Source organism: Dipodomys spectabilis, unplaced genomic scaffold, assembly GCF_019054845.1.
Source record: "Dipodomys spectabilis isolate Male_0828 unplaced genomic scaffold, ASM1905484v1 ptg000107l, whole genome shotgun sequence".
In the NCBI taxonomy this organism is placed as follows: Eukaryota; Metazoa; Chordata; class Mammalia; order Rodentia; family Heteromyidae; genus Dipodomys; species Dipodomys spectabilis.
In genome coordinates this window covers 7,553,156-7,572,995 of record NW_024870784.1, presented here as the reverse complement: position 1 = coordinate 7,572,995, position 19,840 = coordinate 7,553,156, and the positions used below count along the sequence as shown (strand labels likewise).

Here is a 19,840-nt window from a genome sequence, read left to right as displayed (position 1 = left end):
GGCCCCCTTACCCCAATGTGCTGGAAGAGCCAGGACCGCATCACGTTGGTGGCATGCTTTGGCAGGACGCCCCTCTTGTTCTTGGACGAGCTGTCATCTTGGTGTAGAATGCTGAGATCTTGGTTCAGCTGTAACTGGAGCTTGAACATTTGACCGATAACATTAGAGAGGAAGCGATGACACGTGCACACAGCTGTGGCTTTAGAGAGGAGCCCCCCCACGGAGTGACGGCTGGCTTTATGTAAAAGTGGACAAGCCAGACCTATGGGGACTCATCTTTTTGTTGTTGTTGTTGGTCGTGGGGCCTGAACTCTGGGCCTGGGCGCTGTCCCTCAGCTCTTCAGCTCAAGGCTAGCTCTCTACCACTTGAGCCCCAGTGCCACTTCTGGATTTTTCTGCTTATGTGGTGCTGAGGAATGGAACCCAGGGCCTCAGGCATGCAAGGCAAGCGCTCTACCACTGAGCCACCTTCCCAGCCCGGGTACTCATCTTCTGAGGCACATCTAACATTGCAATGTCTCTTTGTTCTTCATCCCCACTTCCAGCCCCATATCTGTTAAAGTCCTTGGACTCTTCCAGGGATAAGTGATATCTTTTTTTTTCTTTTTGGTCAGTCACGGGGCTTGAACTCTGGGTCTGAATGCTGTTCCTCAGCTCTGAAGCTAACTAACGCTCTACCATTTGAGCCATGGCGCCACTTCCAGTGTTCTGGTGGTTTATTGGAGATGAGAGTTTCACAGCTTTTCCTGCCCGGGCTGGCTTTGAACTGCAATCCTCAGATCTCAGCCTCCTGAGTAGCTAGGATGACAGGCGTGAGCCCAGCTCTGGGCAGTGATATCTTTCTGTATACAGTTGAGTTGTCCTGGCTGCCCCCAGAGGCTCCAGGATGGAAACACCAAGGCAGGATTACAGCCCGAAGGCTTAGAAGGGCTGACGGTTAAGGTGATCACTAGTGTCCAGTAGGTTTGTCAGTCATGCTTATACCACGACGCCCCCATAACCAACCCAAGAACAGGGCCCAGACCCCAGAAGCTTCCTGGAGGCAGAGTACCTGGGAGGGCGGAGCTCCAAGCTCCTTCACCTGGCAAGGTACAGCAGCCTCACCAGTGCTGCTTGAGACACCTGGCACGGTAAGCTGGCATACTGCTTCCGAGTTCTGGGAGCTGCTCTAGCAAACTGGCCGTAAGCCAGGGTTGTGGGCGCCCCCATTTTTAGCCAGTCACCAGAGGCACAGGCCACACTGTGGGGATGACTCGGCTCAGGGAACTGCGGCTCGTCCAGGAGGCACGTCGTCGGAGCTGGGCTGGGAGAGGGGACTCGGGCTGGTGCCGGCTCAGGAGCCCACGGCAAGCCCACTGGCAGGGACACGCTGTGCACAGGCAGAGGGGACAGGTGCGTGGGGCAGGGTGAGAACAGAGGGAGGGCGGTCTGCTTCTCTCCTAGAATCTCTGGCCCACCACAGCATCACTATGTCAGAGAGCTCGCAGAAGTGTGTCTCAGATGGACTCCCAGGGCCTTGGAGCCCTGGAGCCAGGCCGTCGGCAGACAGGGGGAGCTCAGGTCCTCACACCAGTGCTTCCTGAGGCACCTGGTCAGCAGCAGTGATGGGAATGGACAGGGCCCTGCACCCAGGACTGACACAGGGCAGAACAGGCCAGCTGAGCAGAAGGGAAGGCAGCAGAACCCGTGCAGTGGAACACAGTCTCAGGAGAATTGCTACGGGGCCGCTGGGCGCCAGAGAGCACGGGAACACAGTGAAAAACACACAGGGAAAATCAATCAATCAGGCTCACACCTGCAATCCTATAGTTTAAGGTCAACCCAGGCAAAACTTCTCAAGAACCCATTTCCAGCAGTAAAATGTTGGGTGTGGTGGTGTGCACCTGTCTCTCACTGTGAGTGACGCATTCAAGGATCCCCACACAGACTGCCAAGGCATACACGCAAGCCCTAAAACCAACAAAGTCAAAGAGGGCTGAAGACAGGGCTTCTGGCCAGCAGGAGGCCTGGAGTGCAACCGCCAGTACCAGCAAATACAGAACAAAACGACCCACCGCCTCAAGGTGGAACAGCACTGGAATCAGAGACAGCCACATGGCAGCAACAGTGCTGGCACTGCTAAGACCGAATACCAGAACACCAACCAAGCATCAGGAGGGCGAGGCTGGAGGGGGCGGCAGGAGAGAAATACCCGCTTCCATGACAAAGGCAAAAGAAGGTATTTTAAAGGATGAGTTAAGAGACAGAGGAAAACAGAGAAAAAGGGCTGGACGGTTTGGCGGGGACGTGCGGGGCTGTGCCAGCACCTGCTGCCAGCCTGTGGCGGCATCCTATGACAGCTGAGCTGTGACAGACGTGGACCTGAGAGGAACATTCAAAGCGCCTGTGAGAAGAGGGGAAGCCGGGCACCGGGGACTCACGCCTGTCAGCCGAGCTACTCAGGAGGCTGAGATCTGAGGATCGAGGTTCAAAGCCAGCCTGGGCAGGAAGACCATGAGACTTATCTCCAATAAACCACTCAGAAAACTGGAAGTGGCGCTGTGGCTCAAGTGGTAGAGCACTCGCCTTGAGCTGAAGAGCTGAGGGACAGCACCCAGGCCCAGAGTTCAAGTCCTACCAGCAACAAAAAAAGAAGAGGGGAATAAAATCGGCACCAAGTCACAGGAGCACAAGAAAGTGGCGGGCAGAGGCCCTCCCCATAACGGCACTCTGCACAGCCATTGCTAAGTGGGCTTGTGCGGGCCACGGACGAAGGCTTCTTGGTGAAGGCCCTCAGGCAGGCAAGGCCTGCAGGGGAGGGCAACGCGTCCCATACAACGGTGACTCACGCCCTCCTGGGGGCTGCCGGGTGCACCGCCATCACCTTCTACAAGCCCAGGATGTCCGCCTGCCTGAGCCACAAGGCAGGGAGCCCTGTGGGACAGAGCAGTGTTGGAACAAGGCCATGACTACCACCTATCCTGATGGGTTGTTTTTGTGCCAGTCTTGGGAATTGAACTCAGGAACTGGGAGCTTCCCTGAGTGTTAATACTCAAGGCTAGCACTGTACCACTTGAGGTACAACTCTGGCTTTTCGGTGGCTAACTGAAGGTGAGTCTCACAGACTCTCCTGCCCTGGTGTCCAGCTGAGGGAGCTGGGGTTATCTATCACGCAGGCCACACAGGTCCAGGTACGAAGGTGCTCCAACTGGAGTACCATTTTATAGCTTTTCTATTTAAATAGCAAACTTCATTTCTAAGAAAATGCAGTTAAAGCCGGGCGCTAGTGGCTCATGCCTGTAATCCTAGCTACTCAGGAGGCTGAGATCTGAGGATCTCGGTTCAAAGCCAGCCAGGGCAGGAGAGACCATGAGACTCCTATCTCCAATAAACCACCAGAAAACCGGAAGTGGCGCTGTAGCTCAAGTGGTAGAGTGCTTGCCTTGAGCTGAAGAGCTGAGGGACAGCACCCAGGCCCAGAGTTCAAGCCCCACGACCAACCAAAAAAAAAAAGAAAGAAAGAAAATTCAGTTAAGTAGAAAACATCCTTCCTAAACAAGACAAGTAAGATTCTGATAAGATATTTGACTTGAAAATGTTTCCTCTAATGTGACACTAGGAAATTATTCTGCAACTAGACGGCTGTGTGGTCACTGGCGTTTAAAATGGAAGAGGGCGGGCTGGCGTGACGTGAGGCCCAGAGAGGGGCTGGGCTACAGCAAAACGCGGACAGGGCTAAGCCCTGCGGGCCAGGCAGCACACAGGCAGCCAGGCCTGCGTCCTTGACCCGATGAAACACTATGTAAACACGGGCTAGATAAAGGAAAAGGGGTGTAAAAGACAGGAGCTCGTGGTTCTGGTCACTCAGCTTTTGGAGCACGAACCCACTGGGTCCATCAGTGCCGGGACAATGACTGTTTCCTGCAGCAAGGGCCTGGTGTGGTGTCTCCCCCTCAGGAGGATGAAGGGGTGGCCTTGCTGGGGTCTGACTGCTTCCCTACGCTCCTGGGAGACCACAGGAGGCAGTGGAGCACAGACGCACTCAGCTCTGCGCTCGCGTCCAGGGCAGCTGCAGCCATCCACAGAAGGACGGACCCAGACACATGCTGCACACCAGCCAGGCCTGACAGAACCCAAACCAACGCTCCCCAACGAGAATCCACGCCTTGTCTTTCTCATTTAAAACTAGCTCAAAGTAAAAAAAAACAACCAACCAAACAAACAAAAAAAACAGAACGTGTTTGTGGCTCCAGAATTTAAAGGGATCCTGCAGCCTCGCAGGCCCAATGTCCTTACTCCACCCCAAAGGATGGGGAAAGGACAGGGCACAGTGTACACATCTGTCTGCCTGGTCCCTGTTGATTCGCACAGCTGTCTCTCCTGCTATGGAGGCCAGACACTTGAAATAGGGGCGCTGAGACCCCTGGCTGGAGCCCCTTTGGTCTCTCATTGGTGTTTGCTTTAAATTAAGTGCCTCAGACACAGAAAAGGCACACTGCGGAGAGCCAGGAAAGCTCCCAGTGCTCGGGACGGCTCTCCCAGCCTACTGCTGGGGGTTCAGGCTGGGCCTTGTCTTGCTGTAAAACTTGCTGCTGCTCTGCAGCAGACAGAATCTCAAACCTCAGGTGAACATGAACACAAGCTGGTTAACAAGCTGCTTCTGGGGGCTGCAAAAGTCTTTCCTGAGCTGGGCATCGTGGCTCAGCCTATCATTCTAGCTACTGAGGAGGCTGAGATCTGAGGATCGAGGTTCAAAGCCAGCCTGGGCTGGACTCTTATCTCCACTGAACCACCAGAAAACTGGAAGTGGCGCTGTGGCTCAAAATAGTAGAGCACTAGCCTTGAGCTGAGGAGTTGGAGGACAGAGCCCAGGCCTAGTGTTGAAGCCCCATGACCATGACCACCACCACCACCACCATGCCACCAATAACAACAACAAAAGACTTTCCTGAAATTTGCAAATTTTCAACAGCAAGGAAGATAGGAAGTGAAAAGAAACAAACCAATTCAAACGGATTCAGCCTGAGTGGAGACTGTCCAGGAGACACCACTGTCTTCAAGCAGAGGGACGGCCCATGCCTGGCCTGTCCCTCAGTGCCCATGCCTGGCCTGTCCCTCAGTGCCCACGCCTGGCCTGTCCCTCAGTGCCACACACATGGCCACCCAACCCCGAGCCTCTCAGAAGGTGGCACTCACCTGGGAGTTCTGGATCCTAATTGTCCCTGGCGACAAGGCCTGCGTGACCACCTGGCCTTGCGGAGTGACCACGGTGACAGGCTGGTACACTGTGCCACCTCAAAAGGGAGAAGAGACGTTTAAGAACTAAGCTACTTTACAACTTACTTTAACTGCTCTTGTCCTACTTAAGGAGGGAATTTCAACAATACTCTGTGAACTGACCTTCTGTGACAAATGACCAAAGGCTCACTCTCCTCCTCACTAACCCATGGAACCAAAGGGGACTTTCATGCCCCTTCGTTTTGCCTGCCTCTGCCTCTGCTATTCTCTCAATTACCACATATTAAAGACTGGCTAATGGCTCCAGATAAAGAAATACTTTCATTCTGGTTATATTTTAACCACTGGTTTTGTTTTTGTCAGTTGTGGGAATTGAACTCAGGGCCTGGGTGCTGAACCTGAGCTCATTTGCTCAAGGCTAGTGGTCTATCACTTTGAAGCACAGTGCCATTTCAGGTTTTCTGGTGGTTAATTGGAGGTAAGAGTCTCACGGGCTTTCCTGCCCAGGCTGGCTTTGAACTGAGATCCTCAGATCTCAGGCTGTTGAGTAGCATGAGCCAGTAGCACTGGGCTGGTCACTAGTGTTCTTTTTCCTGGGAGGTTTCCCATTCTGCTGTTATATGAGGTTTCAGTTACATTTTTACCATGGCCAGCAGATCCTGCTCCATTCCCAGCATGCCTTGGTCCACTCCCTTCAGAGGCTTTTGTTTCATGTGTAGCAGTCTACATATGCCAAGGAGTGCTGCAATCAGTCCCCTTCTTGAAATGGTTTTGGCTAGCCAAGTAATACTAAACTTAGGCCTAGGGCTGGGAAGGTGGCTCAGTGGTAGAGCGCTTGCCTTGCATGCATGAGGCTCTGGGTTCGATTCCTCAGCACCACATAAGCAGAAAAAAAAAGCTGGAAGTGGTGCTATAGCTCAAGTGGTAGCACGCTAGCCTTGAGCTGAAGAGCTGAGGGACAGCGCCCAGGCCCAGAGTTCAGGCCCCACAGCGACAAAACTCTTTTTTTTTTTTTTCTTTTTGCTTATGTGGTGCTGAGGAATCGAACCCAGGGCCTCATGCATGCAAGGCAAGCGCTCTACCACTGAGCCACCTTCCCAGCCCACAAAACTCTTTTTTTAATAAAATAAAATAAAAATAGCTGGGTGCCAGTGGCTCACATGTGCAATCCTAGCTACTCAGGAGGCTGAGATCTGAGGATCACAATTCAAAGCCAGCCCGGGCAGGAAAGTCTGTGAGACTCTTATCTCCAAAAAACCACTAGAAAACCAGAAGTGGCGCTGTGGCTCAAGCAGTAGAGCGTTCGCCTTGAGCTGAAGAGCTGAGGGAGAGCGCCCAGGCCCAGAGTTCAAGCCCCACGACTGACAAAAAAAAAAAATTACAATAAAAATTAAAAAATAACACAAAATTAGGCCTATAATTTTTGCTAAACTAATAATTCATGATACAGCTTAGCTTTTTCAGTTGCTGCTAAAATTATAATTCAAAATTCTTATTTGAAAAGCACAAATATTTTTTGCTATGTATTTTCAGCACCTTATGTTAAGACTTTTTGTACAAAATACTTTAGGTAAGAAAAATACAATTTAAATATTATATTTGTTCATAATAAGAAATATTCAAAGAACTAGATTCTAGTACAATTATATCAGGAGCTGGAATTGAACAAAATACTGTGAAAGTACAAACAAATGTAACAACTTTAAAATTCCTATTTATACACTCATTTGAATACAAGAGATCTTCTTTACTGCCAAGTCTTACAGAAAAAATGGACATATGATAGTCATACCTGCCACCGTTGCCATGGTTACATTTCCCTGCTGCAGGGCAGAGGCTGGTACCACAATTCCCTGGGGGCTGAGGGTGCCTGTGATGGCGCTTTGAACCTGCTAAACATTAGAGCACACATGGATGCGAGGACAAGCTGGCTGCGGCACCCATCACACCATGATCACCAGGTTGGTCCCGCTGAGCTGCTGGCTAGGCGGTGTCCCCTTCCTCCCGCACATGCTCCATGTGCCTCCCTCCCGAAGCTATGCACTTGGTCTAAGAGGAGAACTATCCCTGACAGAGAAGGATCGTCTTCTATCCAGGGTAGACAGGTAGCTGGGCTCCCCTGCTGGAAGCTCTCAAAGTCCCAGGGGGGAAAAAATCCCGTCCAAAACTCAAAGGAAGGGCATAATGCTATCACAACAGAGGGAAGGCCTGAGGTGCAGTGCAGACGCTCTGACAAGTTTTCAGAAAATAGGGTCCCTTATGGAAAAGAGATGCAAAATGACTGCTAAATGCAGTGATCAGCACTTAAACGTTGGTGTGCTTCAGTACTTACTAAGATAAAGAAGCAAATGGTACTCTATTCCACTCCCCATAGACAAGGCCAGGGTGGGTGGGGCCTATAATGTAGACGGAAGACCCACCCCTTCCCTCTACACCTCCATCCCACCCACCAAGCTCAGAAAGACATTTTCTCTGGCCCTAGTCACTCCGAACCAGACCAAGTTCAAAGAATCGGATCACTGCAGCGGGGCAGTCATCCAGTGAGCCCAGCACCTGTAAAGGTGCTGCTGGTCTCAGGAGCAACACCACAGGAAGCAGGCCGGGCCCTGGGGACAGTACCTGGGACTGCACAGGGGAGTAGGGGCTCCCAGGCTCCCCGCTCAGCAGGGTCTCGCTGTTCATCTTTGTCTTCAGACAGGCAATGTAGCGACTGCAGAAATCTTTGCAGAGTTCATTCACCTTTTCCAGCTCAAGAAGATGAATGCGCAGGACCTGGATTGCTTTCACCATCTAGAAAGAGTTAGTGGACGTTTAGCTGAGACCAGAGGACAGCAATCATCACTGTCACATGTGCCGGGTCTTGGTTAGTGGGTGGAGATACCTTGGATGCTAACAATGGAGGTGGAACCACATCTGAAACCACACATGGACAATGTCTCAGAGCTGCTGAATCAACTCTGGGCCGGAGGGGCATCTGGTCTACATACAACACGGAGCCCAAAGCCACCCTCAGAGCAGCCATGCTACAACTAACTCTGTCCCTACAGACATGGGGCCACAGCCCAGCCCCAACTCACTGTGGCTAAGCAGTTCTCTTTCCTTTGCGCTACTCCATCCCTACAGCCACACAATCCCATAAGTGTTTCCTAATTTCAAAAGCCCAGCTCTTCTAGATTGTATTTCTAGTGTAAATTCTAAGAACTCTGCTCACACAAAGATTTTCTCTTAAGTTTAATAACTTGGTATGAAGTCACTAAATTTTGAGGTAAGCTACCCCTCAGCAACCGACGACTACTAATAACATCAACTCTGCTGTCATCAGCACCCCTCTCCTGGGAGTCACTGGCCCTCTGCCTGTAAGCTTACACAGGAAGTACTGCATCAGGTTTGAGAAGTCTTGGAGGACACCAAGTCTTATGCCAAGATTAGGGATCTACCAAGAACAAAAGGTGGGTACACAGGCCTGCTGTGGAACCTTCACAAGGACCCGCACAAGCTGGCATGGAGGCAAGGATTCTTTTTATTTGTTGTTGGTCTTGGGGTTTGAACTCGGCCTGGGCGCTGTCCCTCAGCTCTTCAGCTCAAGGTGAGCACTCTACCACTTGAGCCACACACAGCACTACTTCTGGTTTTCTGAGTGGTTTATTGGAGATAGGAGTCTCACAGTCTTTCCTGTCCTGGCTGGCTTTGAACTGTGATCCTTAGATCTCAAGCCTCCTGAGTAGCTAGGATTATAGGTTTGAGCCACCACACCGGGCTCAAGAGAGGAAGATTCTTTCACTCACTTGTCCAAAGAAAAGCACAGAAACCAGAAGATAAAACCATGGGTTTTTGATACATTGAAACGAGCTTGTTTTATAATGATACAATTCTCTAGTGAACTTCTTCACTAGAAGCTTAACATTTTGTGAAAGGATTTCAAAAGTTTTAAAAAATAAAACACTGACTTTACTTACTAAGTTATCTGTTTCCGGATCCTCACAGAAGAAGGGTTTCCCTTCTTTTTCCTGTTTCCTGACGAAGTTCTCAATGTCCACATCAAAACTGGCAGAAGTTGTTCCCTCTGAGCCTTGTGTGGACTGTTCACATTTTTCAAACAACAAAGCTAGTAGTGGGAATAGTGGATGCCTGGAGAGATAAGAAAAAAAAAACAGGTGTGCTTTTTCCTGAGAATGCTTTGGCATGTGAGTGTGTGCGCACTTTCGCACATACACGTGTGCACGATTTATGTTTTTGAGAGAGACTGTCTCATTATGTAGCCCAGGAAGGCCTCCAAAATCACGATCCTCCTGTCTCAGCCTTCTGAGTGTTAAAATTATAAGAATGAATCTTTACCCCTGGCTTGTTTGTATGACTTTATATAGCGGCTTTGCTGAACTCTCAATTCTTCATTTAAAGTGCACAAGTCAATGAAGCAAAGCGCATTTTAGAGGCATGCAACCATTATCAGTAAATATTAGATTTTGATCACCCCCAAAGAAATGCTGTAGCCACTAGCAGCTGCTCTTCCCCGGGCCAATCCCATCACAAATCTACTTCCTTTTCTCCGTTTATTCTACTCATGTCATTGAAACAATTACACGTCATCACTGGAGTTTGGTTTCTGAGACTCAGCACGTTTTTGAGACTTATTAGTGTTGTAACCCACACTGGTCCTTTACTGCTCATGGCTGAACACTACTCTTAGGAAGGCAGCTCTTATTTCCTTCTCTATCAGTTGGTAGATGCCTGGCTTTGGGCTATTATGAACAATGTTAATGCCATCATTCCTGTACAAGTGTGTGTAGGATATACATGGTCATTTCTCTTAGGCATGCACAGTAGTAGTTTCTGGGTTGAACACAACTCAACTTTCTCTGTCTCACTCTTTGTCTCTCTTTTTGTGCTAGTCCTGGCCTAGGCACTGTCCCTGGCCTTTTTTGCTCATGGCTAGTGTTCTACCACTTGAGCCACAACTCTACTTCCAGATGTTTTTGGCAGTTAATTGAATAATCTCACAGACTTTCCTGCCCAAACTGGCTTTGAACTTTGGTCCTCAGATCTAGGCTTCCTGAGTAGCTAGGATTACAGGTGGGAGCCACCAGTGCCTGGCTGGGGGTGGGAAAGATTTTTTTTGGTACCACTTCTGTTTTTATGGTGGTTATCACGAGGACTTTCCTGCCCAGGCTGGCTTTGAACTGTGTTCCTCAGATTCAGCCTCCTGTGTAGCTAGCATTATAGGCGTGAGTCACCAGTGCCTGGCTGGGCGTAGGGATGTGATTTTTGAGACAGTATTCAGCTATATACCCCAGACTGGCCTAGAACTGGGATCTTTCTGCCTCAACCTCCCCAGTGCTAGGGTTACAAGGATACACTACCAATCAAACTTTCTGGTATTTTTTTAACTACGCAGTACATATCTCTTAGAAAACTCATGGATCGGGCTGGGAAGGTGGCTCAGTGGTAGAGCGCTTGCCTTGCATGCCTGAGGCCCTGGGTTCAATTCCTCTGCACCACATAAGCAAAAAAAAACAAAAAACAAAAAAACAAAAAAACAAAAAACAACACATGGATCAAGTGGAAACCTCCGGAGAGCCCCAAAAGTGACCAGGGTGAGTGCTGTGGTATGTGCCCCAGCCTGCTCTAGGGGACACTGTGCCCTCCCACAGTTCATTCTCCAAACCCTTCTCACAAACTGGACTGATTGCATGGGTGGACAGCTTAGACAGTTGGCCATGGATCCCCGCCCAGTAGGACGCTCTGCTAGACCTTGCTTTAAAAACTCATTTTAACTTCCTTTTGTACCGACTGCACCAGTTCAGCGGCCAGTGCCGCTTCAGAGCCTGCCACTGACGGCAGCACGGTGGCCTGCAGTGTGCCAGTGTGCCATCCAACAGCCCCGCCGTTCCCCAGCACCCTCCCTAAGCCCTCTGCAGTTGGTCACATTTACAATGGAGGGCGCTGCAGTATGCAAAGGCCATCATCTTCTAGGAGAGATGCCTGCAACAGCATCAGAGAAACACTGCAAATATGACTAGGGCCACAGTCTAAACAGAGATAATAAACCTGCTTGTAAACCTTGACGACAATATGCTCAGTGACAAAAACCCCACTGTTGCAGGATTCCATTTATATTAAACATTGAAGTAAACTCTTTTGTTGTTGTTGTTGGTCATAGAGCTTGAACTTGGGGCCTGAGCTCTTTTGCTCAAGGCTAGCACTCTACTACTTTGAGCCACTTAGTTTTCTAGTGGTCAGTGTTAAGAGTCTCACGGACTTTCCTGCCCAGATTGGCTTTGAACTGTGATCCTCAGAGTAGTTAGGATTACAGGCGTGAGCTACCAGCACCCAGCTGGTAGTTAACTCATGCTGGTATCGGGTCTTGAACTCAGGGTCTTGTGCTCTACCACTTGAGCCATGCCTCTGTTCTGACTCTTCACTGGTTAACTTTCACTTTAGGCTGTTTGTCAGTTCCTTACTGGTCCTTTAAAGCTTTGGGGTATTAATACTTTGTGTGTGCATTACACACATATGCTTCCAGCCTGTTACTTGCCTTTTTTTTTTTTTTTTTTTGTCGGTCGTGGGGGCTTAAACTCTGGGCTTGGGCGCTGTCCCTGCGCTCTTCAGCTCAAGGTGAGAGCTCTACCACTTGAGCTCCAGCACCACTTCTGGTTTTCTAATGGTTTATTGTAGATAAGAGTCTCTAAGACTTTCCTGCCCGGGCTGGCTTTGAACTGCGATCCTCAGATCTCAGCCTCCTGAATAGCTAGGATTACAGGCGTGAGCCACTGGCGCCCGGCTATGTTACTTGCCTTTTAAATTATTTTTCCATGTAAAAGGTCTGTTTTGATACTCAAGTCTTCTTGCTGTTTTGAGTTTGCATTTGGGTGGTTAACTGGAGATAAGAGTCTTGCAGGCTTTTCTGCCCAGACTGGCTTTGAACCGAGATCCTCAGATCTCAGCCTCCTGAAGGCATCTTCAAGTGATGGCAACCTATATTTTGTTTTCTTCCAATTCGTTGTACATTTTTAATCTTGGATCTTCAAGTGGGATTTTGCAAGCAAAGACTCTCTCAGGTGGTCTTCCCATGTCACCAGCTCCTCCAATGTTTATGAGTCTTTTGCCTAATAGCCTGAAATGCTGTGCCTCCCTTCACCCACAGTTCAGTGACCTCTTCCATACCATAGTGACCACTCTGTGCACTCTTGCCTGGAATCACGCCAACTGAAGGACTGTGACAAACAGGCTACTTTATAGCTTCCAGTCCCCTTCTAGTCCCACCTCTTCCTGCAGGGCAGGTAAATACCATTTTTATATTTCTTGGTGTGACTTTATTCAAGTGTTTCTCTTCTGAAGGGTTTGGAGTTGTTTTCATTTTTTATTTTTTTGTTGGTCTGGGGCTTGTCTGGGCCTGGGTGCTGCCCTGAGCTTTTTGCTCAAGGTTAGTGCTCTACCCCTTGAGCCACAGTGCCACTTCTGACTTTTTCTGAGTAGTTTATTGGATGTAAGAGTCCCACAGACTTTCTTGCCTGGGCTGGCAACCCTCAGATTTCAGCCTCCTGAGCAGCTAGGATGACAGGCACCGAGCTCTTCTTGTTTTAATTAATGATTTTCACACATTTTCCTGTATGAGATCAACTGCAGCATCTTTTGGTGGGGAGGTTCCTACTGGGCTTTGATTGTAGTAAGTTTATAAGCGGGTCTAGGAAGAACTATGACACGTAGCTCTGCTGTGCGTGGAGAGTAAGCCACGAGCACCGGGCTTGGCCATGTTTTGGAGATAGGACCTTGCTTCCTGGCTGGCATTTGCCTGGACTGCTATCTGCATATTTTGGGCTTCCTGTAGTTTCTGGAAAGACAGGCAGACTGCTCTTCATCTGGCCTTCTGGTGAGATGCATCTTTTGGACTTTTCTGCCCTGCCTGGCCTGGTACGGCCACCCTCTGGCACCAGTCTACCAGGTACCTTAGGGTGACAGGCACAGGCCACAGTGTCCAGCTATGAATTCAGAAGGGGTCTTACAAATTTTCCTGCCCAGGCTGGCCTTGAATCGAGAGCCTCCCACTCTCAGCCTCCCAAGTAGCTAGAGTTACAGGCATGAGCCACCAATGAAATATTTTTAACTGGATTAAAGAGATTTGAGTCCAAAGTTTAAAGAACTCCAACCACTGTATTTTAAATTGTTACTTGTAAACCGGACTGTCCCTGGTGTGCAGATCTGCATTTACACATGTGTGGCTATGTAAACGCTGCTGCACAAAGGATTCAAAGCAGCACCAGGACTCCCAAACCCTCCTTTTGCTCTGGTGTGGTTGTGCCACATCCAGACCCTCAGTACTGACTACTGCTGACCAGGTCAGCATCGCCACAGCAGTGCCATTCATGACATGGTTCAAGTGAAATCACATTGCTGGGTGCAGCTGGAACTCACCTGAGTTCCTGCACAGGGCCAGATTCCTCCCTTTTACATGTGCAGTGAGGCTGGGAAGGTGGCTCAGTGGTAGAGTGCTTGCCTTGCATGCATGAGGCACTGGGTTCAATTCCCCAGCACCACATAAGCAGAAAAAGCCAGAAGTGGTGCTGTGGCTCAAGTGGTAGAGCACCCACCAGCTGAGGGACAGAGCCCAGGCACAGAGTTCAGGCCCCATGACCAAAAATAATAAATAAAACAAAAAAATAAATATGCAGTTGCATGAATATACCACTGCTCACCTATCTGTCAGCTGAGAAATACTCTGGTTGTGCCTAATTCACGACAACTGGGAATATGGCTCCTACAAATGCAGATGTGCACTGAGCCAGGTATTTGAATTCCCATGTCTGCAGTAGCACTAACCAAGGTCAAAACATAGAAGCAACCCAAACATACCTCTATAGTTGGATAAACAAAATGTGGTAGATGCATACGGTATAATATTCAGTGTTAAAAAAGAAGAGGGGCTGGGAAGGTGACTCACCGGAAGAGTGCTTGCCTCGCATGCATGAGGCCCTGGGTTCAATTCCTCAGTACCACATAAGCAGAAAAGGCTGAAGTGGTGCTGTGGCTCAAGTGGTAGAGTGCTAGCCTTGAGTTGAAAAGCTCAGGGATAGCTGGGCCCCGGTGGCTCACGCCTGTAATCCTAGTTACTCAGGAGGCTGAGATCTGAGGATCACGGTTCAAAGCCAGCCCGGGCAGGAAAGTCTGTGAGACTCTTATCTCCAATAAACCACTAGAAAACTGGAAGTGTTGTTGTGGTTCAAGTGGTAGAGTGCTCACCGTGAGCTAAAGAGTGCAGGGACAGCGCCTAAGCCCAGAGTTCAACCCCCACGACCGACCGGAAAAAAAAAAAAAAAAAGCAAAGCTCAGGGACAATGCCTAGGCCTAGAGTTCAAGCCCCACAATCAATGAAAAAGGAGGAAGAGGAGGAGGAGGAAGAAGGGACTGTAGGCATGGCTCAGTGATGGAATCACTGCCTATAAACTCAAGACCCTGAGTTTAAACCCACCAGGATGAAAAATTTTTTTAAAAGTAAAACACGTGTGTGTGTTTGTGTGTATCTGTCTGTCTGTCTGTCCTGGGGCTTGAACTCACACTCAGAGCCTGAGTGCTGTCCTTGAGATTTTTTGCTCAAGAGTAATGCTCTACCATTTGAGCCACAGCATCACTTCTGGTTTTCTGGTGGAAACTGGAGATAAAAGTCTCATGGACTTCCCTGCCCAGGCTGGCTTCATTGAAGTGCAAGCCTTGAGATTTCAGCCTCCTTAGTAGCTAGGATTACAAGTGTGAGCCACCAGCTCATGGCTTCATGTATTTTATAACATAGATAAATACTGAAAATAACCACCACACACAAAAAAAACTATGATATTATGCCAGCTAGAATAAGTCAGCCACTGAAAGATGAGACACTTTGAACAGCTGGTCAGTATGGCCTGTCTTGTATATACTTGGACATTTAGTAGAGAAAGGCAGGAAATGGTAGCTGCGAGGAGCTGGAGGAAGGGAGTGGGCGTCAGTGTGGAATGGGTACCGAGGTTCAGTTCAGGAGGATCACAGGCTTGGAGGTGAATAGTGGTGCTGTGTGAAACAGTGTGAGTGAACTTAACCACTGAGCTGTATTCCTAGAAATAAGTAAGGTAATACATTTTGCTAGATACTTTGCCATGAAATAAAGCACTCACAGACATAATGCTGAGTGAATGTGTGTGCTCGCTCAGGTTCACACCCTGGAGTACAGGACATGGACAGATCATACCAGTGAGAAACCCACAGGCAACGCCCTCCTCCAGTAGCACAGCAAGTCCAGCATTGGTGCCGGTGCCATAGTTTACTTCAGTATTCTGACAGGCGTGCAGTGGTTCTTCTGTGGCCTGTGATGTGACACTGCCAGCTGTGTTCGAGCCTTTGCCAGCTTTTCCCCTGAATTGCTTGCTTTCTTTCTGTTGTGTTTTCAAAGTTCTTTATCTGATATATTCTAGATATAATTCGATGGCCAACCATGTGTTGCAAGTACCCCTCCCCAGCATATAGTGTGTCTTGTCTTTCTTTCTTAGTCATGAGGCTTGAACTCAGGGCCTGGGCACTGTCCATGAGCTTTTTTTTTTTTTCCACTCAAGTCTTATGTTCTGCCACTTTGAGCCACAGAACCACTTCTGGTTTTTCTGGTGGTTAACTGTAGATATGAGTCTCATGGACTTTCCTGCCTGGGCTGGCTTCAAACTGCTATCCTCAGATCTCAGCCTCCCGAGTAGCTAGGATTACAGGCGTGAGCCACCAGCACCCAGAATCTTTTTCATTTTCTTAACAGCGTCTCTTGGCAAAGCTTAAGTTATAAATTTTGATTAGGTCCAAATTATCGCATTTTTATTTTATAAATCATGCTTTTAGTGTCCTAAGAAAGAATTTTTTGCTGGACACTGGTGGCTCATGCCTGTAATCCTAACTACTTCAGGAGGCTGAGATCTGAGGATTGCGGTTCAAAGTCAACCCTGGGCAGAAAAGTCCTTGAGACTCTCATCTCCAATTAACCACCAGAAAACCAGAAGTGGCGCCGTGGCTCAAAGTGGTAGAACATTCACATGAGCGAAAGATCTTAAGGAGAGCCTGAAGAAAGGGCTTTTTGTCCAACATAGTCCAAAAGACTCTTTTGTACTTTCCAAAGTTGTTAACAGTTTTAAAATTTGCATTAGATCTATAATACACCTTAACCAAAGCTTTGTATAAGATGTAAAACTACTCTGAGGATTTATTTTGCGTACAAATGCGTAAACTGTTCCATTACCAGTTGTGGAAAAGTAACCTGAATTATTTTCACATCTCAATCTAAGCTCAGAGGAAAGCTGGGCATGGTGGCATACAAGCATAGTCCTAGTGCTGGGGTGGCAGAGGCAGGAAGATCGTGGTTTGAGTTCAGTCTAGGCGACATAGCCAGACCTTGTCACATACATACAAAAGGAGTCCTATTTTATATTTATGCACATTTGTTTCTCGATTCTCTTTGTGTCACTTATCCAAGTATCTGTCCTTCACCAATACCAAAATGTCTTAATACTTTAAAGTTATTAAAATTGTTTAGAGTGACTCCTCCAACTTGAATCTTTTTAAAACTTATTTTAGCTATGCTAGTTTTGTCTTCCATATAAAATTTATAATCAGCTTGTCTATTTGCACAGAATGCATCTGTTAAGCCCTAGATCGGGACTGGGTTCAGTTCCAGCAGACGGGTAGCTCCACCACATGAAGTCTTCTGAGGAATGGAAAGGGCTCAACATTACCCAGGTATTTGTTCGCATGAGCATTTTTATTCTTTTAGCATGAAGATGTTAAAGATTCCCTCACCATACTACATGGTGGGGCGCTTCCATTTCAGAACTGAAAAGGAGCCATGAGAAGGGCGTCTGCTTTATTCTTGCCTTGGGGAAAACATTCAGTCTTTTACTATCAAGAGGTAAGCTGTAGGGCTTCTTGCAAAAGCCCTTCTTCAGGTAAAAATGTCCCTGTTGTCCCCTGCCCCCACCCCAACCATGTCACCTTTTGCTTAGTTTATTTTTGGTGCCAGTTCAGGAGCTTGAATGCAGGGCATGGATGCTGTCTCTGAGTTTTTCTGCTCAAGGCTAGTGCTCTAACACTTAAGCCATATCTTCACTTCTGTCCTTTCTGGTGCTTAACTGGAGATACGAGTCTCATGGACTTTGCTGCCCAGGCTGGGTTCAAACCAAGATCTTCAAATCTCAGTCTCATGAATAGCTAGGATTACAGGTCTGAGCCATCAGTGCCTGGCTTGCTTACAGGTTTTTGTTTTTTGTTTTTTTTTTTTTTGCCAGTTCTGGGGCTCAAACTCAGGGTCTGTCACTGTCCCTGAGTTTCTTTTGCTCAAGGCTAGCACTCTACCACTTGTGCCACAGTGCCACCTTTTCTGTTTATGTGGTACTGAGGAATGGAACCCAAGGCTTCATGCATGCTAGGCAAGTACTCTTCCACTAAGCCACATTCCCAGCCTCACTTACAGTTTTGTTTTTAACTATAATTGAATGTTGAATTTTTTTCCAGTGCATTCCTCTATCAGTGGGTAAGACACCCTGGGGACCTCATTAGTTAACTTTTTAATACTGAACCAGTCTTTCATTACAGGAAAAACTCTATTTGGTCACTGTGTGTTACTCTTTTTATAGGCTGATGGATTTGATTTCTTTGTACGTTATTGATGATTAGTAAGTTCAAGAGGGATGCTGTTTGTGTACTGTCTTTGGCTTAGTTTACAGTGAGCTGAGAAGACTTCTCTCCTCTTCTATTTTATGAAAGACATGATGTAGCAGTGCTGTTCTTTTCCCTTAATATATTGGTAGAATTCTTCTGTGAAATCATCTAGGCTTGGGCGTGAAGCTCAGTGAGAGAATTTGCCTGGACACTCAGACCCACATTCTACCACAGCACCGCAAAACAAAAATATGTGGGTCTCAAGATAATCTTTTTTCTTTATTCTTAAAATATTACTCTGTAGCCTAAGTCAATCCAGAAATTGCCTTGACTCAAGATCCTCTTCTGGCCTCCACCCCAAGTGTTGGGATTTTAGGTATGTGCCATCATGCCTGTCTTAAAGATTTTTTTTGCAAAATTGTACAAAACGTACTTTTTGTTGTTGGTGGTGGTCATGGGGCTTGAACTCTGGGCATGGGCGCTGTCCCTAAGCTCTTCAGCTCAAGACGAGTGCTCTACCACTTGAGCCACAGCACCACTTCTGGTTTTCTGGTGGTTAATTGGAGATAAGAGTCTCATGGACATTCCTACCTGAGCTGGCTTTGAATCATGATCCTCAGATCTCAGCCTCCTGGTAGCTAGGATGATAGGTGTGGGCTACCAGCGGACGGCTTAAAACATCCATTTATATTACAGTATTTTTTTCTTTAATTACTAGAAATACATCTTAATCTGGAAAAATATCCATCAGAGCAGTTACTGCCTCACACTGGCCCCTCCCCACTCTGCCTGGTTCTGGCACTGCCGTTGGCCAGTGTTTGTCCTCACTGGTCCCTTGGAAACCCACGTGCTCCATACCCGGACACTACCTATAAATGGCCTGCTTGTCAGCATCCATTGGGGTTTGAGACTCCACGGGAGGAGGGCTCACGCCTTCCGCATCCGGTTCAGAGCAAATGGGATCTTGCTCTGTTTTTAACTCTGTTACCACTTGCATCTGCAAAAGAGGAGGAGACTTTGTGTTACTAAATACAAAATAAACTCTACTGCGTATTCTATTCTCAAACAGAAATGCAATCAGAAGACTGGTAAACAGACAGCCAGTTACATGATGGGAAATAAAACATTAAAAAGTTAAAACAATTATGAATTTAAAAGTAGGGCTGGAGATGGCTCAGCGGTAGAGTGCTTGCCTTGCATGCGTGAGGCCCTGGGCTCAATTCTTCAGCACCACGTAAGCAGAATAAACCAGAAGTGGCGCTGTGGCTCAAGTGATAGAGCATTCCTTTGAGCTGAAGAGCTGAGGGAGGGGCGCCCAGGCTGAGTTCAGGCCCCACAACCAACCAAAAAAAAAAAAAAAGTAGAGACCAGCCAGGTACCAGTGACTGTCATCCTAGCTACTCAGGAGGCTGAGATCTGAGGACTGTGGTTCAAAGCCAGCCTGGGCAGGAAACTCCATGAGACTCATCTCTAATAAACTACTCAAAAAAAAAAAAAAAAAGCTGGAAGTGGTGCTGTGGCTCAAGTGGTAGACCCTATCTATCACCTTGAGCAAAAGAAGCCCAGGGACAGCACCCAGGCCCAGAGTTCAAGCCCTAGAACTGGCAAAAAAAAAAAAGTAGAGACCCATAAAGGCCAAATCTTCAAACTGCTAAAGAATTGAATTGACCAATCCCTGTGAAATGTGTATGGTTTCTGAGTTGACATGACTATCTGCCCCTGAAGAAGACTATACACACGCAGTCTCAGCCCCCTTCTTGTCATCTGTTCCTACAGCTAACCAGAGGGATAAACAAATAGTCCAGGTTCTTCTTTTCTCACAAAAACAAAAACTCAGTATGCTAGCTACCCATGACACAGTTGAAATTCGCCTTATCTATTCTACCCCTCAGAAATTCATAAGCTATAAACCAATGTAACATGGCTTTTGGCGTAGCTCAGTGGTAGAATGCATGCTTAGCAGATGCAA

The 19,840-nt window shown here is 47.9% G+C and overlaps 1 protein-coding gene across 4 annotated transcripts in view; it reads right to left on the bottom strand.

Annotated features, from left to right (window-relative positions):
* The window catches only part of Pknox1 (PBX/knotted 1 homeobox 1), a 51,453-nt gene that overhangs the window by 17,575 nt on the left and 14,038 nt on the right, over positions 1–19,840 (bottom strand). For 3 of the 4 annotated variants that reach the window (XM_042687279.1, XM_042687280.1, XM_042687282.1), the window contains 6 exons: positions 18,741–18,868; positions 9,174–9,345; positions 7,837–8,007; positions 7,010–7,109; positions 5,176–5,273; positions 12–140 (listed from right to left, as the gene is read on the bottom strand). In XM_042687279.1, coding sequence (XP_042543213.1) covers positions 12–140; positions 5,176–5,273; positions 7,010–7,109; positions 7,837–8,007; positions 9,174–9,345; positions 18,741–18,868 — 798 coding nt within the window. The remainder of the gene's footprint in view (positions 1–11; positions 141–5,175; positions 5,274–7,009; positions 7,110–7,836; positions 8,008–9,173; positions 9,346–18,740; positions 18,869–19,840) is intronic. The other variant, XM_042687281.1, reaches the window with a different exon arrangement.